Source organism: Rattus norvegicus, chromosome 6, assembly GCF_036323735.1.
Source record: "Rattus norvegicus strain BN/NHsdMcwi chromosome 6, GRCr8, whole genome shotgun sequence".
NCBI lineage: Eukaryota > Metazoa > Chordata > Mammalia > Rodentia > Muridae > Rattus > Rattus norvegicus.
The window spans coordinates 75,069,447-75,089,137 of record NC_086024.1 but is presented as its reverse complement, the minus strand read 5'-3'; the positions used below and the strand labels follow the sequence as shown (position 1 = coordinate 75,089,137).

The 19,691-nt window shown below is 43.2% G+C and overlaps 1 protein-coding gene across 16 annotated transcripts in view; it reads left to right on the top strand.

Annotated features, from left to right (window-relative positions):
• Heatr5a (HEAT repeat containing 5A) overlaps nt 1-19,691 on the top strand; it is a 97,982-nt gene that overhangs the window by 66,070 nt on the left and 12,221 nt on the right. For all 16 annotated transcript variants that reach the window (XM_063262110.1, XM_063262109.1, XM_063262108.1 and 13 more), the window contains 10 exons: nt 812-991; nt 3,953-4,189; nt 5,405-5,586; nt 6,654-6,722; nt 8,833-9,012; nt 11,341-11,563; nt 15,121-15,366; nt 16,758-16,885; nt 18,572-18,719; nt 19,306-19,578. In XM_063262110.1, coding sequence (XP_063118180.1) covers nt 812-991; nt 3,953-4,189; nt 5,405-5,586; nt 6,654-6,722; nt 8,833-9,012; nt 11,341-11,563; nt 15,121-15,366; nt 16,758-16,885; nt 18,572-18,719; nt 19,306-19,578 — 1,866 coding nt within the window. The remainder of the gene's footprint in view (nt 1-811; nt 992-3,952; nt 4,190-5,404; nt 5,587-6,653; nt 6,723-8,832; nt 9,013-11,340; nt 11,564-15,120; nt 15,367-16,757; nt 16,886-18,571; nt 18,720-19,305; nt 19,579-19,691) is intronic.

Genomic DNA, 19,691 nt, shown 5'->3' with positions numbered 1-19,691 from the left:
CCTTATCTGGATTTGGTGATACAGGCCCTGTAATTGAACTACTTGGGAAACTGAGGCAGAAGGATTACAAGTTCAAAAGATAGCCCTGAATTCACTCTCCAGTAGCATCCAACACCAATAAATCAGAGTCTTTACACGAGAATAAGGAGAATTATCATGTTTATCAAGTTGAATTTAACTTTAGACCAAGGAAAAGAATCCTAATAAATAAGAGGTTTTACACTCTCTCTCTCTCTCTCTCTCTCTCTCTCTCTCTCTCTCTCTCTCTCTCTGCTGGATTGAACATTAACTGGATAACATTTACCTAACTTATGGTGACATTAACAACTTTTTAAACTTTTTATTGCATTTATTTCTTGTGTGTGTGTTTGCACAGATATGGAGGTCAGAGGAGTCCTGTCATTTCCATCATGTGGAGAAAGTTCCAGGGATCAAACTTAGCAGCAAGATCTTTACACTGAAACACTGGATAGCCTGATATCATTAACTCTTGAGAGTTAATAATGGGGGTTGGGGATTTAGCTCAGTGGTAGAGCGCTTGCCTAGTAAGCGCAAGGCCCTGGGTTCGGTTCTCAGCTCCGGGGGAAAAAAAAAAGAGAGAGAGTTAATAATGTTTCCTTTTTTTAAGGACCCTATGCAGAATCATAAATAATTGCCAGAAGTCAGCTATGAATTAATATCGACCTCAGTAGATTAAGCACAATATCTTTAAAGCACATTGCTATGTGTTGTTTGAAAACCTCTGAGCATGTGTGCTTCCCATGTGACAACTACTTTCTGTTACTTAGTGCATCCCTTTTCTTCTCCTCAGATACTAACCTCAGAGAAGTGGGCCTTGAAGGGGCACTGCTAGCCTTACTAGATAGAGAGACAGATGGAAGCTTGTGCCAGGATATCAGAGAGACTTTACATCATATGCTGACATCTATGGCAGTGGAGAAGCTCTCCCTTTGGCTAAAGCTTTGTAAAGATGTGCTTGCTGCATCAGCTGGTAAGTACCGGGAATGGCCAGTTACAGCAGCAAAATCAAAAGAAAGAAACCTAGCAGGAAATGGCTCACCGACAACTCCTCATTCTCTCATCTGTTCATCTTAATTACTATGTGGTCAGTGCTCTCTTCAAATGATGAGTCTACCTCTGTATCTTACTAGAATTCTCTTGAATTTGCACAACATAAGTGAAGTGATTATGTTGTTTTTTTTCTTGTCATAAATATTTTTTCTGTAACAATATTTTTGTCTTTTTGAAAAAAGACTTATTCTTAATTTTTTGTGTATGCATGACTACGTGAGATTTATGCACATGTGAGAACAGTGCCCTCCAAGTCCAGAAGAGGGCATTGGATCGCCTACAGTTGGGCTTACAGGTGATAGTGAGCTACCATATAAGTGCTGGTAACCAAACTTGGATCTTCTTCAAGAATCGGTGCTCATAACTCCTCAAAGCCTCACTGTGTAGGCTGGTCTCACAGTGAACTGCTGCCTGGTTTTTGTCTCCCAAGTGCTGAATTAAGGATGTGTACCACGATACTTGGAACTGGCCTTGTAAAGCAGGCTGGCCTCAGACTCAGAGATACACCTGACTGTGCCTCCACCTCTGCCTCCACCCCATAGTTGACATTTTTGAACATCTGGTCTCCCCACAGTTGATAATGTTAATTTCAACAAGTACACAATTCACTTAACAAATAAAAAGACCATTCACCCTGATATGTATTTACTATACCTACTTCAACTCTTTTGTCCCCAAGACTTTCCACCTCTACTTTCACATGACATATGTCCCACTCCTCTCCCCTTACCCTCTCATGGGCCCTTTGTGGGTTTCTGGCTGCTACAGACCTTCCAAATTAAACATACCGATCTAGAAATTTGAAACTAGGACCCATAGGAGAGACAGCACGGGCTATTTGTCTTTGTGGGCCTCTGTCAACTCAGTGCATTTCCAGTTCTCTCTGTCTTCCATAGAGTTTGTACCAGTTTGCACTTTTGCCAACAGTGGACAAGGATTCCTCTTTCCCCACATACATGTGATAATGGTGATTACACCATGGGGAATCACAGGTGCAAATAATAATTAAAGGACAAATTGCTAGCACAGTGGGACTAAAAGGTCAGCATCTAAGTCTGGCTCAAGCAGACTGCACTTGGTGCAGCCCTGTTCACTGCAGCTCCTTTCCCTCTCTGTGGCTCTGACACGTGCCGAGGGAGACTGTGAGTCCTTTCCTCTAGCTGCTTTAGACCCTGCCTTCTACTTTGACTTCTGATCCTGCAGGTCTGATTTATTTTGTCATTGGGTTTGTTTTTGTTTTTGTTTTTCATTAATACTCTGTAGTTTGATTCCATCCTTTCTTATTGGGTAAATGTCTTTCTGTAGATTCTTTTTTTTTTAGATAGTATCTTATTGTGGTATAATTAAAAAATCGTATCTTTTATCCCACACTAGTGCTGGCCCTGTAGGGCCACATGACATCTGCTGGATATTTTCATCTCAGTCAACAAAGTGTCTCATCTGCTAAGCTCCTCCATCCCATATCACACTGCCGATGGCTACTTTCTGAGCCCAGCAGCAACCTCTCTACCTGTCTAGTTCCCAGGGCAGGTTGCCATCATGCCAGACATTTGCATCCCAATTCTGTGGCGGCCCAGTGTGTCCCGCCACCGCACACTCTCTGGAACTCAATTAAGTCGCCCCTTGAAAGAACACACAACACAATAACCTCTCATCCAATTAATAAGATATAACCGCCCATCTAAACAACACAAAATCATGTACACATCCATCCCTTAAGAATAGTCATATCGGGTTGGGGATTTAGCTCAGTGGTAGAGCGCTTGCCTAGCAAGCACAAGGCCCTGGGTTCGGTCCCCAGCTCCGGAAAAAGAAAAAAAAGAGAAAAAAAAGAATAGTCATATCAACCTGTAAATGTGCAGAGAGGAATCTTAACATCTGCCTCCATGTTCTCTCGGATGTTCTCCCTCCTCTCACTCCTGCCTCTAAAACTTTTCTCCCGCCCACCCTTCCTTCTCATCCAATGACAGGCCTCATTCTATACTGTACCTGCCTTCATCTGCATAATGACATCAACCTACAGTGTCTTACTCCTGGCATAGTTGTGTACATCTTTAATCCCAGCACTCGGGAAGCAGAGACAGGCAGATCTCTGAGTTTGAGGCCAGTCAGGTCTACAGATCAAGTCCTAGGACAGTCAGGGTACACAGAGAAACTCTGTCTCAAAAATAATAAATAAATAAACAAACAAACAAACAAACAAAACAAAGGTTGGTTTGTTTTATAGCATTAGTTCCATTTAGTTGGTAAGGTGACCAGCAAGCAAGTTAAGAGATGTAGGCATGGTGATTTATGTCTTTAATCCCTGCACTCTTCAGGCAGAGGAAGGTAGATCTCTAGTTCAAAACTGAGCCTGTCTCCACAGAAAATGTTAATGAGTCAATTCCTTAATGGGTGGCTAGAATCATAACTTTGAAACTATAATAATAACAGTGAATGGCCTAACAAAAATATTTTAAGTGTGTGTGTGTGTGTGTGTGTGTGTGTGTGTGTGTGCGCGCACACACATGTGTGTTCTATTTCAGTAGGTTTGAGAACCTTCTTAAATCCATCCATAGCCTCATTATTGTGATTTTGCATCTCATTAAGTACAGACACTTCATGTAAGGGACTGATAATTATCACAGTATGTGGTAATTTTATCAGTTATTACTGATTTGTGTGTGTGCATGATGGTGGGGGGTACACATGTGACAGCACATGTGTGGAGATCAGCATGATAACTGACATCGTTACCAGAGCTTATGAGGCCTAATTATTTTAGGTTACCATAAAGGTATATAGTAATAGTAATTCTGGTCTGGATTTGGTTTGTGCTTGTGTTCTCTGATAATGGTGTCCTCCTGCTAATTATAATTTCATATGTTTTCCCTCGGTAAAGACTTTACAGCTGTAACCTGCGTGGATACAATGCAGGAGGAAGAAGGCGATAGAGGTGATGATGCCTCAGTTTTGACCAGAGGTGATGACAAACCACACCCTTTCAGCAATCCTCGCTGGGGCACCAGAGTCTTCGCTGCTGACTGTGTCTGCAGAATAATTAGCCAGTGTGAAAATGCAAACAGTGCTCATTTTGACATTGCTTTAGCACAAGAAATGAAAAAAAGCGATTCAAGAAGTAAGTGGCCAGAGCAGATGATAAAAGTCGGGTGCTGTCGCGTGCTTTTTATTTCAGCATAAACCATGTCAGTGCCGACAGGCCTGCTGCAGTGGTCTCAGTCGCTGTCGTTTGTGTTCTGTTTGCGTAAATAAAAGTCTGAGCTTAATCGCTGAAGCCTATGGGAGAAAGGAAGAGCCAACTCCTGGTGGATGCATACATGCACATGCACACACACATTAATAAACGTAATTTTTTAAATCAAAATATTGGTATTGCCAGTCATAATTGTGTTTAATAGTTTTCAAGCAAGCATGTTCTTTTTTTTTTAAAGAGCATTCAGTACTCTTTTTTAAGATTTATTTACTTATTTTATGTATGTGAGTACACTGTAGCTGTCTTCAGACACAGAAGAGGGCATCAGATCCCATTACAGATGGTTGTGAGCCACCATGTGGTTGCTGGGATCTGAACTCAGGACCTCTGGAAGAGCAGTCAGTGCTCTTAACCACTGAGCCATCTCTCCAGCCCACGCATTTTCTTTTGAAATTTTGTTTGTTTGGGATGAGTATTGTTTCAGACCCTAACAACACAAAATCAGTGTGCCATTCACTAGTACTCCCTGACTACCATGCTCAAAACCAAGACCATAGGTGACTTTTACTAAGATGTGGCAGTTTTTTCCTATGGACTCCAACTTTGACTTTGTCTCACGTTTTCCAGGTAAACTCTGATTTCCGGAAAGACTACTGGACCAATTTTAAGTTATTTTTGTTTGTTTGTTTCTTTTCAGAATTTTTATAGCAAGAATGTGTTTCAGGAATGAAAAGAATTACTTTTTTTATTTCTGTAGCTAGAAGCCTTTTTTTTTTTAAATATTTCTATGTTTGGCATTAACTTGACATAAAGAGAATAAATTACTGCCAAGTCCACACTCTGTTAAGTACAATTAATGTGCTTTTTATTAGACAGTTTGGACAAAGTGTTTATTGAGGAAACTGCTACCATTCCTTCTTAAAGAATGTTAATTCAGCTTTGGGCTTTTGAATAACGGTATATAATTTTTTAGTTTCAGATGGTTTTGTGTATATTTGAGTGGGCGTTAAATTTTGCCTGAAAGTCTATTTAACACAGGTTGAAACGAAACAGTCTGGAGAACCTAAGCTACAAAAGAGGGAGAGAACATTATCACATATTGTAAATTTTAGTGTCAACCTGTTCTTTTTCGTCTTCTAGATGACTTTTTGGTGCTCCATCTTGCTGACTTAATCCGCATGGCTTTTATGGCTGCCACAGACCACAGTGACCAGCTCCGTCTCTCTGGCCTTGACACACTCTTAGTTGTTATTCGACGATTTGCAGACATTGCAGAGCCAGAGTTTCCAGGTCATGTGATTCTAGAACAGTATCAAGCCAATGTAAGCATTTCCTGTTGGAACTTTTCTGGTGTTATTAAACAGCCCTGACAAAGTCTATGTCGTGTCACGTTTTAGTGCATAAAGACTCTCTTCTAGCGCAAGCGCTTACCATCGGTGCACAGAAAATACATATAGAACAGATCTGATAGCTAGCATTTTATAAAGCTTCAGGTAAAAGCATAATGGCCTTCTTAAAACAGGAGCTTATATTCTTAAGGGTTGACTTCCAGGAAGTCTTTAGTGGGAAAATCTTCTACAAAGTGTGAGTGTAAGCCCTCGGTAAGTAAGTGAATAATCAGCCTACATGTTTTATCTTTATTACTGCTTCTACATTAGAGTGCTACATGGAACCTCCTTCAGGGCTTTTTTCTAGATTTAGGAAAGGGCCAGGTTTTGTCCTGGTTTTATGACCTTTATAACCGTGTAAGAGTCCAAGGATGAAAGAGGGACAGTCGCCTCCTTGCCATCCATTTGTTGAGTGACAGGCAGTCTGTTGATGGCTAGAAACAAGGAGGCTCTACCACAGCTCTTTACTTGGCTGGCTAGCTCCATCGCTTCTTCCAGGAAACAAGGCCAGCATATGCATGGGACATAGCCAGAGGAAAGGGTTGATGTGTTGGAACAGACATTGTAACTCAGCCCAGGAGGACCCAGCTCTTATGCTTCTGCCTTCTTAGAGCTGCAAGTGCAAGAAACCTAGTTCAGGCAAGAAAATGGGGGAGTCATTGTCCCCCATACTGGCTCTACTTTGAGCAACCCCACCTCTCTTAAGTGGTAACAAGATGATTCTTTCCAAAACTCATGTCCTTGCAGAGAAACAGCCCCTCTGCAGCAAAACTCTTGAGAGATTGGTGCTCCGATGTGGTCTCTGGAGCCACGTATGAGCTAGCTCTGCAGCGAGGGCACAGACTGGCAGTGAGGAAGGTGCCTTCCCCCAAGGCACAATGTGCTGCTGTTACCTTTAAAAGGTACAGGACAGAGACATAGCCAGGCCCATGAAACCTATTCTTAATGATTTCCAAATAACATTACAGTGATGGTCAACAGCATGTGTAATTCCTTGACAGGTTGGAGCCGCTCTCAGACCGGCCTTCACTTCAGAGACACCACCTGACATCACTGCCAAAGCATGCCAGGTATGTGGGTACAAAGTCAGAGCTGAACACACGACTTTAGAAGCCAGGCATTGGGGAGACTGAGGCCCAAAGTTTGCTGTGAGTCCAAGGCCAGCCTGGGCTACACGCTAAGCTTCAGTCTTAAGGCTCTTCCTTATAGTCTCAGAGTCATTTCAACATCTTTTCCTTTCCTTTTGACCTTTGGGAAACTGCCCTGCTTCTTGCTCACAACTGCATGGGGTCCCAGTATGTGAGACTGCAGACTATATTTATTGGAACAGTTTCCTGTTGATGCACTTGTCGGGGTTTCAGCTGTTCCTAGGACAGACAATGCCACAGCTGAGTGCCATGGCACAGGCCTTTGATCCCAGCATTCAGGAAGCAGAGGCAGGTGGATCTCTGTGAGTTTGAGTCCAGCCTGGCCTACAGATTAAATTCTAGGACAGCCAAAGCTAAAACTCTGTCCTAAAAAATCCAAAAAATAAAATACAGTAAAAGTCCTGCCACAGTGAGCCGTCGTCCTGCAGAGGTCCTCTCACTGAGTGCAAGCATGTCTGTCCATGGGGTAAACTCCTCTCAGTTGTGGACAAAGGGTCTATTAGAGGAATTTGTCTACTAAAACTCACACTGACAATGTGTGCGAATGCCTGTTTTCCCACATTATCCGCAGCATTATGAACTTCCAAACTCATAACTAAAACCTGCGTGTCGGGAGAGCACAGGTGGAAATTTCAAAGCTTCCCCTTTGTTGTATCCCTGACTGGCCTTAAACTAGCCAAATCTGTCCTAGACCCCTGAAACTCCTGCTTCTGCCTCTCTGCTGCTGCGATAGAGACAAACCATCGGAGTTGGCCCTGCATTGCAAAATATTACTGCTGTTTTATTGTTCTTGCTTTGTGGTTTTTTTTTTTTTTTTTAAAGATTTATTTATTTATTATATATAAGTACACTGTAGCTGTCTTCAGATACACCAGAAGAGGGCATCAGATCTCTTTACAGATGGTTGTGAGCCACCATGTGGTTGCTGGGAATTGAACTCATGACCTCTGGAAGAGCAGTCGGGTGCTCTTAACCGCTGAGCCATCTCTCCAGCCCGTGGTTTTTGTTTTTTTATGTTTTGTTTTCTCAAGACGTGGTTTCTCTGTGTGGACTTGGCTGTCCTGGAACTCGCTCTATAGACCAGGCTGGCTTTGAACTCACAGAGATGTGCCTAACTTTTACCTCCCCCATGCTAGGATGAAAGGCAAGAGTCACCTCTGCCTGACTTGCTTTGCTTTTTAAATAAAATTAAACATTATTAGAAGGATCATAATGTTCCTTAGAGTCTGGGAATGTGACTCAGTAGAAGAACACTTGTCTGGCATATGTGAGATTCTGGGGTCAGTCCCCAGAACTGCAAACAATAGAAATAAAATCGTTCTTGTTCCTTGGAGTGTTTTCTTTTGAAATAAGGTATTACTGTGTAACTCTGGAACTCTATGTAGACAGGGGTGGCATCACAAAAATCCACCTGCCTTCACCTTCTCAGTGCCAGGCCTAAAGACAGTGCCAGATACCCACCCTCATTGGAATCCGAAATGTTACGTCTCTGTCTTTTAACTAAGTCACATTAGTTATCCACCAAATCTCTTAATCCTAAATAATGCGATGAGATACTCGATTAAACTATTATTGAAAATATGTATGCATAACTCTATGATTATGGATGCATAGTTTAATGTATGCATATGATGTCTCACACGGGCCTCATCTTACACACTACAGAGCAGTGCTTAACCCGCTTCAGCCTTAGTCCCTGTTCATTTCTGAAGTCCTGGCATTTCATTCTTCTCCTGCTACTTTTTATTAGTTTTCTAAGAGTATTATTGCTGCTCTTCTAGAGGACACGGGTTCAATTCCCAGCACCCACAGCATTTCACAGTTGTCTCTAACTCTAGTTACAGGGAATCCAAAACCATCATACAGATATACAAGCAGGCAAGACACCAGTGCCCATAAAGTAAAAATAAATAAATATTTTTTAAAAAAATTATTTCTGTGACTAGATTCCTAAGATTTAAGTGGGCTCTGCTAAACTCAAAACAAGAAATACTGAATTTTAAAATCTCACCTTTGGTCTTCTCATAACCAGGTTTGCAGTGCTTGGATAGCAAGCGGAGTTGTTAGTGACCTCGGTGATCTCCGCAGAGTTCATCAGCTACTTGTCTCATCACTGATGAAGATACAGGCTGGAAAAGAAGCTCTGAGCCAGCTGTACAATGAAAGTGCCTCCACCATGGAGGTCCTAGCTGTGCTGAAAGCCTGGGCAGAGGTTAGTGCTCTTTGATTGACAGTGGGAATCCTGGAAGCCAGTCCACTGTAACACCAGAGGATGGACAGTAGAAGTATACAGTTTTAGTTGACGTGGGCCAAACAGTCTAAGGAGCCAAGCAGGAGCAGCTATGAATTGGAGAAATAGCATAATAGTCAATGAAATGAACTCCTATGATTGAAGACGTATGCATTTGCTGTGTGTACTTGGATTTTTTTTTACCTTTTAAAGTTAAATGTATTTAATGTGCCTGTGTTTGAGGTGTGTGTGCTTGTGCACATACTAGCATACCATAGCAGCATATTGAGGTCAGAGGACAACTTGCAGGAGCTGGTTTCCTGTTATCTACCAGGTGAGTTCCTGGGACCTAACCCACGTCTCCACACCTAGCAGCAAGCACCATTACCTGCTGAGCCATCGCATGAGCCCTACTTGAATATGTTCAACAGTCTTTCATAAAAGACTGAAGAGAGGGAAGGAAGAGAAAGAAGAATCATGAGATGGGTCACTGGATAAAGGGCTTGTTCTACAAGCTTTGTCACTTGATTCAATCTCTGGAACCCACGAAAAGGCAGAAGGAGAGAATCAGCCTGACAGAGTTGTCCGCTGACCTTGAAAGTGTGCATGTGTACACACACACACACACACACACACACACACACACACACACACACACAACATGCATACATGATGACAATAAACATTATTTTTATTGTTTTCTTTTTTCTTTTTGACATTATAATTACAACTTTTCTTCATTCGGTTTCCTTCAGACCCTCCCGTATGCCCCTTTCCACTCTGCTTCCAATGCATAGCCTCTTTTCATTAACTGTTATTGAGTGCACCTACATATGCATATACATACATGTTCCCCAAATATAACCCAGTGGGTCTGTATGATGCTACTTGTATGTATGTTTTCAGGGCTGACCGTCTGGCCCTGGACAGCCAGTTTCGTGCTCTTCGCTGAAGAGTACCACCTCTCCAGCTGCCAGCTTTTCTCAGTTTCCTAAAGAATTTTAAATTGTAAAAAGTACATTTTCCTATAAAGCTTTGTAGTCACCTGTAATTTAAATCTTATTGTTCCTCATTAAACTCATTCCCTTCTTTTAGTTTTTCCTTGATTAGACTGATCAACATAGTCTATATAATAGAAGCCCATAGTTCCTGCCTAATTCCCCTGGAGCCAAATACATGTAGACCTCAGAATTAGGAGCAAGAGTAACACAGTGATCATTCTGTGCATCTATCTAGAAGCCAGGGGCAATGACAGGGACCCTGTAATCAAGCATGTTAGCATATCTGTAGTAATGTGTCTGAATATTCATAGTGTGCTACATGGAGAAAGCAAGTTAAACTTATCCAGGTTTGCTATGGTTTTGGCTTAATACAACATATATATATTTCATAGAATTTTCATTTGTTTTGTTTCAAGGTCAGTTTTTTTAGGTTTTAGAGTTATAGGTAAGTGATAATATGTGCCATTCTTTAGTCCATGAATCTATTTCAGTAAACATTTTTATTGTGGCTTACTGTAATTTTAATAAGCATATTTTTAGTTCATTTGAGAACTGGATGTCTGCAGCCAAATGGTGAGATGAATTATTAGGTTAGCCCAGCTTGCTGTTGTAGCTGTCAGGGCTGTTGAAGTGTATACAGGCAGGATATTTACCAGTATATCTCCGAGACATCTCAGGGGAAATTATTTTTATTTGATTATTTTACGTGTATGAATGTTTTGCCAGCATGTATCCATGTTATTGCATGTGTACCTGGTATCTATTGAACCTATAGGGTATTTGATCTCCTGGAACTGGAGTTACAGATGATTGCAAGCCACCGTGTGGGTTCTGAGAATTGAACCCAGGTCTCTGCAAGAGTAGCCAGTGCTCTTAATTGCTGAGCCAACTCTCCTGCCGCAGAGTCTAATCTTTCTACCATCTGTATGTTTTTATACATACTTGCCTTTCTGTTTTCAAATAGTTTTTAACACTTTATTGTGTGTGTATGAGGTGAATGTATGCTGCCTTTGTGGTATGGTAGATGTCAGAAGAGGGAGTGAGATTGTCACTCACTTGCCCCACCCCCACTTGAGTAATAGACAGTGTCAAGTGACCTAATGTGAGTATTGGGAATTGAACTCAGTTCCTCTAGTAGAGAGCAGCATGAAGTCTTAACTGCAGAGCCATTTCTCCAGCCCCACATGCCTTCTGATACCATAGTTCATTTCAAGTTGGATATTCTCAAAGGCAAACCCGTGTCTTCAGGAAAGCATAAAATACTGTACTGTTTCATCAGACACAGGATTGTTCTTCTAACTGCAAACAGGTCTACATAATTGCTGTACAAAGACATAAAAATCACAAGCAGACCTTGAAGACAACTATTAATTCTGAAGACAGTGTGAGAAGTGGGTCAGCCTCGGCTGCTGGTCTTCTTGATTTGGTCTGCACCGACCTGGCCACACTAAGCAGACTCTGGCTTGCTGCACTTCAGGATTTTGCTCTCTTAACTTTGCCTGCGGAATTTGCTTCCCAACTTCCTGTTGAAGGTAAGGAGGTAAAATGAGGTAATTTCTATAGTGACAGTAACTTCCACTCCAAGATTTCTCATATAGTGCATGATGTTCAGCTGAAACATTCCCCCCAGAACAACTTTTATTCCCGGGATAAGCAGCTAAGAACTGCATTGCTGTAGGCAAGCAGAGTTTTTTAACTCCCTAGGTCATAGTCATCTATTCTCACAGATAAGATTACCAAATACTTCTCCAGAGCAGCCTAAGTGCCTAGCAACATGCCTGTTTCTTCTCACCTTTCCAACTTAGTTTATTCTTTAATTTTTACCAGTCTAGAGGGAAGAAAATAGTATTTTTAAATTTTTATTTAAGAGTCTGTGCTTCTGTTTATAGCCATTTAGATTGCTCTTTCTGTAATTACCCTGACCTTTCTGGGATTTCAAATTTACGTTTGTCCTTTTACTATTATTTAGTAATCGCCCCCTCCTCTTTTTGTTTTTCCATTGCTCAGCTTTTGGGTTTGCTCTTTTCCTGCATGTGTGTGGTGTACATGTGTACATGTTTGCATGTAAGTATGGATGAATGTGTGTGCGGAGGCCAGGCTGGAAGTTGACAGCAGATTTCTTCTTGACACTTGTCACTTGAGTGGGGAGGGGCTCTCTCACTGAACTGAGCACTCACCATTTCATCTAGAAATCCTACCTCCCCCTGCTGAGTGCTGAGATCACAGTTAAGTCTGAGGATCGAGACTCCAGCCTTAGACTAGCCCAGCAGGTGCTCCCCACAAACTATCTCCCTAGCTGCTTCTTAATTCATTTTTAAGGTTTATTTATTTTATGTATGTAAGTACACAGTTGCTCCCTTCAGACACACCAGAAGAGGATGTTGGAATCTGTTGTTTGTGAGATGGTTATGAGCCACCATTTGGTTGCTGGGAATTAAACTCAGGACCCCTGGAAGAACAGCCAGTGCTCTTAACTGCTGAGCCATCTCTCCAGACCCCCTTAATTCCTTATATATAGGTTTCAGTGCAGTTCCTTTGTAATATGTGTCCTATACATTCTTTCTCAGACTCTTAACATGTGTGTGTGTTTAATACAGGGAAGTCGCTTGGATTTTGTGTATTGCCTGACATTGTTTTTCACTTAAGATCATAAATACCTATACGCTTTGTAGTTTTATCTGGTAATTTAAGCAATAAAGAAAGTAGAATTTATTTTGTAAGTAGTAGAATAGGAATCTAATTTTCAACTACAACTGATAGTGTCCTTTTGTATCAGATAGTGGTAGCCACTCTTCATCTTCGAGTCATTTCAAAATGTCTTGGCTATTACCAACTGACTCTTTGTTCTCTGATATGCTTAGGTAAGAGATTAAAAAAAAAATAAGGCAAAATATTAATGTCAGTCTTGGAACTGGGTAAATATAAGTTGGTCCTTCTTTTAAACACATGCACACAGTTTGTTTTAAAGCATTTCATGGTTAACCTGCTAGCTGGGCTGAGCAGGGGGCTTAGTTAGCAGTGTTTACCTTGTGTGCACGGGGACCTGAGCTCAGCTTTAAGAGCCTACATAAAGGAGGCCGGGCACAGCAGTGAGCACTTACACCAGCATTGGAGAAGTGGTTCCCCAAGCTCACTAGCTGGCTCGCCTAGCCAACATGGTGAGTTCCAGGCTGAAGAAAGGCCTGTCTGGAAAAGGTGGAAGAGTATAGTACCTAAGGACGCTCACACACGCGCGCACACACACACACACACACACACACACACACACACGCTGGACGCACGCACACGCACGCACGCACGCATGCACGCACGCACGAATTAAACATCAGGGCCTGCAAGACAGCACAATGCATAAAGGCACTTGCTGCCAAGCTTCATTACTAGAGTTCAATCCCTGCAACTCACAGTAAATGGAGAGAACTGATCCCTGAAAATGGTCTGACCTCCGCATGCCCCCCCCCAATATGTACAAATAATAAATAAGCAAACAGATAAAATTTTAAGAGAAAGGAGATTAATTAGCCTTTCATGTTATTTTTTCCTGGTTATTTTTTTTACTCTTGTGAGAGTGTCTGTCTGAGTTTGTATGGGGCACATGCCATGGCACATGTGTTGGGGTAGACTAAACCTCAGGCATAATGGGTATGTCCCTCACCTTCCACCTTATTTGAGCCAGGGTCTCTCCAGGAAGGCTGACCTACAAATTACTGGGAATTCCATCTTCTCGTCTTGGCCTCCTGTCTCCTCATAGGAGCACTGGTGTTGAGAGCACAGGGGCCCAAATACTTACAGAGAAGCCCTAAGAGGCCCTGGAATATTAAACACACAGGGCTCTCTCCTTAGTGGGGGACGTAAAATACCTGTCGTGTCATCGTCCCCATCCCATGTCCTATTCTTGTGCTCATGCGTGTGTGCATGTGTCCCACACAGAAGGCTGGGAGTAGATTTTGTTAACAACCTGGTTACCTTTTTAGTATCTCTTGAGGCAGACCTCACCCAGTTTCCCCAGAAGGATTATCCCAGACTCTTCCCTCAGTGGACCAATAGCCATCCTTAAGGGAGATGTCACATATACTTTGTAGCCTACTTACATCTATGCTATGGTTCAGAGGCTACAGTAGATTCTAGGCCTTCCAGCTCTAGAGCCTACCCTCATGGTCACATGTACTCTGTACAGGAGCCTCTATGCTTTACTGATTGGACCCATTGTTGCCTGCGGTTTGCCAAGTTACACTGAGTTTTAAGTGTGCCGACACTGAACCGCCCCTCAGAGTATGATCCAGGTTAATGGCGTCAGTCTGCACTGGGTTTTCATGCTTGTCTCCTCATGTTTGCTGCCCTGCCTGGATATCTATAGGGACCTCTTCACCCTGGGATTACAGATGTGTTTGCTACCACATCCAGTCTTACATGGGTTTGGGGGTCCAAATTCATGTCCTCGAGCCTGACAAATGCTTTTTAGTCATTGAGCCTTCTTTCTTGTATGTGTGTTTGTATGTGTGGGGGGCGGGGGTTGGAAGGAGAGAGAGGATGTGTGTGTCGTGGTGAGAATTGAACTTAAGACTCATGAGCACTGGATAAGCACTCTACCACTCCATTTTTCTGTTATTTCTGAGACATGGTGTCCTGCAGGTCAAGCTGTCCTCAACTCCTTATGTAGCTGAGACTGACTGGCCTTGAACTCTCAGTTCTCCCCCTCCACAGTGAAAAGATAGACACCATCACACCTGGTTCAGCCTTCAAATTCTTATAAAGTTATGTATAAATTAACTCTATGACACAACAGCTGTACTCCCAGGAGAATTCAGGCATTAATTAGTAACAGAATATCAACAGCACAACAACATGCACAAATGTCCAGAAATGTGGGGCAAAGCTAGATGAGTTACAGAAAAACAGACTGTGAAAAGGTCCACAGCATCAAACCCAACACACCAGAGCTCATCTGTGCTGTTGAAAATCAGACCGTACTTGTCTTGGGGTCTGGGGACCGCCGGGAAAGGTTACAGATGCTCAACATTTACCAGCAGAAGAAAACGCACACTGGGAGGTGGCGTCTGTAGTTCCTCTGACTGTTCCCTCCTTGTAGGCGGTGCTTTCTACACAGCAGAGACCAGCAAGAGTGCAACGCCACATTACCACAACTCCTGGGCCCTCATCCTCCACGCTGCGGCTCTGTGGCTCACGAGCACAGGCTTTGCTGACCCAGATGAAGGAGGTGCCAATCTCTCAAGGCCGGTGACTCCAACTTCCATGTGCCAGGGCTCATCGTCATCGGGACCTGCAGTCAAGTCCCCCGAGGATGTCTACACTGACAGGTTCCATCTAATTTTAGGTCAGCAAATTTTACAGTGCTAGGGGGTCCTCTTGACTTATGCCTTGCCACCTCCCTCCTGGTGACTGTCACCTCATTCTTTGCAGCTTGCTAGTGACATCATTTATAAAACTGGAAACTATATATTTTTCAAAATTACAAATTTTAAGTCTAGAATGCTCTTACAAGTTGACTTAAGTATCAAGTTGATAAATTACAGAAATTATAAGAGGTTAGTCCTTTTTACAAATATTCATTTGGTCGGTGGGAAAAAGGGGTTGTTTTGAGACAGGATCTCAGTGTGTAGGATAGGCTGGCCTGCAACTCCTGCCTCACCCCATTGGGTCTGAGATTGCAGAAGGATGCCACCACATCCAGCTTTTCATAATTTAATTTATGAGTATGTATATGTGTCTGCTTTGTACATATGTACATATGTAGGTGCCCACTGAGGCCAGAAGGCGGCTTTGGGTCCCCTGGAACTAGAGTTATAGACAGTTGGGTGCTGGGAACTGGACTCACATCCTCTGAAAGAGTTCTATGCGCTCTCAACCACTGAGCTGTCCCTCCAGCCAGGCCACGGTTTTTGAAAGATCAGTGTACCTCTGCAGATGTTCTAAACTTCTCTTTGTACTTATTTTAAATATATATACATACATACTTATACTCATACATACATATGAATGTGCTGACACATTTTCAGTGGGTTCCCAACAGTTGCAGGTTTCAAGAATGTATGCCCAGTGGATTTTTGGTTTTTAAGGAAATCAGGAGGCTGGAGAGGTAGCTCCACGGTTAAGAACTGCTGATGCTCTCCCAGAGGCCCCCAGTTCATCCCCAGCAGTCGATACTCTCCCAGAGGCCCCCAGTTCATCCCCAGCAGTCGAATCAGGCAGCTCACAGCCACCTGTAACTCCTGCGCTAAGGATCCAACACATGAATTCTTTTAATTTTAGATTATTACTTATCCTATATGAATGGTGTTTTGCGTACATGTATATCTGCCCACCACTACATACTTCATGCCCACAGAAGCCAGGTGTCAGATCCCCCGAAACTGGAGTTAGAGATGGTTGTGAGCTGCCATGTTGATGCTGGGAATCAAACTCATGCCCTCTAGAAGAGCAGCAAGTGCTCATTACCCACTGAGTGATTTCTTTACCCCCCTAACATTTTTAATTAAAAAAAGAAGCTAGGCAGTGCAGTGGTGGTGTTCACGTTTAAGTTCAACACTGGGAAGACAGAAGCAGGTGGATCTCTGAGTTCAAGACCAGCCTTGACTGTGTAAGTCCACACACACACACACAATCTAAAACTATATTGTTTCCTTGTTCTGTCTCTTGCTCAGTCGGCGTATCTAACAATGTGAATTAAGAATCTCAGGAAGTGTCTCTCTTGCCTCTCCCTTCCAGGAATCAGTGTAGAGTTCCTCTGCTCCCTGCGCTCAGACGCGACCTTGGAAAGCATCACCTCTTGTCTGCAGGCCCTGCAGGCCCTTCTCGATGCTCCTTGGCCCAGATCGAGAGTTGGCAGTGATCAGGTGATATACTGTGTCTTGGGAGGCCTCTGTTGACTTCAGAGACCAGAAATGTATTCAGGTTACTACAGTGAACAGAACTGAGCAAAGGTCACAAAAATAAAAGAGCACAGCTCAGCTGGTCCTGGGGTGCCACCGGGATTCCGTAACCCAGGAGCAAGGGAGCCTCTGACAGCTATGTTCGTCCTGCCTTCTGTGGTGAGGGAAGGGCCTGTGTTGCCTTGTCCAGCACAGTAACCATAGCTTCCATGTGGGGTCATTCCTTTTCTGCTTCTGTGAACCCCAAACTTTGCGCTCATCGCTCTCTTGTTTTGCATCTTCCCCCAAGAGACGATGTAACTGATGCATAGTATGTCTGTTACAGACATTCCTGTTGTCTGTGTTCTCTTCCTGGGCTTCAGTCTGCTCTGGTAAAAGGATTGCTGCCCAGTACCACACTGCCTCTGACTTCACTCAGGAGTAAATAGGTGTTAGATCATTATTATCTTCTTAGGATCACTGACTTAGGTTTTAAGGTAAATGGGTACTAGGATTTTTCTAAGCTCTTAATTACTACTGTCTAACTAGGTTTAAAGCATTAGGTGAGTTTTATCTGAGTTGAGTTGAACTTGACTAAATTATAAACTTTGTTGTGATTTTTTTTCCCGGGTTGGGTGGTTTTTCAGACAGGGCATCACTAGGTAGCTCTGGCTGACCTGGAACTCACTCTGTAAACCAGACTGGCCTCAAACTCACAGAGATCCACCTGCCTCTGCCTCTGCCTCAGGATACTTTCTGTGTGTTTCAAACCATTACGTTTTAAAGATTTTGTCTGTACTTATGTGTATGAAAGGGTGTGTGCCTGTGTATATTTGCATATTCATGAAAGCCCTAAGAGGTAACTGAGAAGCTCAGAGTGAGTGCTGAGAACCAAATTCCAGGCTTCTGCAGTGACAAGTGGGGCTAACTGCTATTCCATCTCCCCAGCTCTCAAATGAGTGTTGATTAACAACAAACTCACTCAGATTACCTCTCCGAGATAATAGAAAGTAACCAGAATTACGAATGAAGAAGCCGCAGCTGAAGAGTAGTCAGTGGTTAGGAGCTCTTGGTCCTCCTGCAGAGGACCCAGGTTCAGCACCCACATGGAGCTCACATCTGTAACTCCAGCTCCAGGGGACGGGGCCCTCTCCTGACCTCCGCACCGCACACATGTCCAGGCAAATATCCATACATAGAAAGTAAAAACCAGTAAAATCTTATAGAGTGAAAGAAAAGCAAATCTCAGACATGAGTGAAAATGATTGTCATAGTACCATCTCTCACCTAAATGAGCTGAGAAATGTTCTGAAATCGGTTACAATGTTACAGGCACCTGATACACCTGAAATTCTAGCATTGTAGGAACAGAGGCAGGAGGATCAGGAGTTTGAGGTCATCCTTGGCAAGTTAGAGGCCAGGCAGGCCTACATAAGACTGCCTCAAAACCAACAAAAGAAGTATTGATATATACTTTTATTGTTCTGGCAATATACTTATTTTTAAAAAGAATCTATTAAATTCTTTCTTTCTGAGTTCTCACCATGGCGTTTAACATTGTTTTTACACACACACACACACACACACACACACACACACACACACACACACACACACAGAGACATAAACAAGTGTAGTTTCCAATAGTGTCTACTCCATGTTTTCTGACAGGACTTGGGTATTGAGTTGCTAAATGTACTACACCGAGTAATTTTGACCAGAGAGTCACCAGCCATTCAGTTGGCTTCACTCGAAGTGGTAAGGCAGATTATCTGTGCAGCTCAAGAGCACGTGAAGGAGAAAAGACGAAGTGCAGAAGGTAAATATTAACTCAGTGACATAGCCTCTCTTTCATTCCAGCTCTGGAATCAAATCCTTTGTCCGCAGTGGGCGAGCGCTATTCCACTGGGCAGTGCAGCGCCGTTGTTTTCACAGGTGTCACTCGGGGCAGCTGCTGCCTGGACGCTGTTGAAATGAGGGCATGGGAATCGTACATAAAAAGTATGGGCAGAGGTGGGCAGTGTGTGGGGGCCAGTGTGCAGCTTCTGTTGGCATAGGACCTGGGTCTGATCTTTGTGCCCAGCCGCAACCAGTCTGTAAGACGACAGAGTTGCTGTTGGTGCTGCTGTCAGATTCTCATTCATAACAGCAAGGACATGAGATTAATCAGGCACTATTTTAAGGCTGAAAAGATTGAAAGAATTTTATCTTTAACCTGTTGTAATGAGAACTCATAGTAAGACAGCAACTTGAGCTTGAGATCTGCTTTTTCCTTAAGCTCTCACACCTAAGACTTCAGCCACCAAACTCATTGCCTGTGCCAGAAATGAATTGAACTCCCACCTACTTGAAGCCAAGCAAGCAGCAAGTGTTTCTTAATCTCTGTTCCCTCCTCTGTGTTTTAGTTGACGACGGAGCCTCTGAAAAGGAAACCGTTCCAGAGTTTGGTGAAGGAAAGGACACAGGAGGACTTGTACCTGGAAAGTCTTTGGTCTTTGCAACCCTAGAACTCTGTGTCTGCATCCTCGTTAGACAACTTCCCGAACTAAACCCTAAGCTGACAAGTGGCCCAAGGGATAAGGCTTCAAAGCCGAAGACCCTGTCAGAGGAGGGAAGTCGGCTGGTTGCCGCTGCCTTGGTCATCCTGGCGGAACTTCCTGCAGTGTGCTCTCCTGAAGGTATGCGTGCTGTGCAGATGGCCCCCGAGCAGTGCTTCTCAACCTTCGAATGCTCAGTCTCTGATACCGTTCCCAGGCTGTGGTGACCCCAACCGTAAAAGTGTTGCATGGCT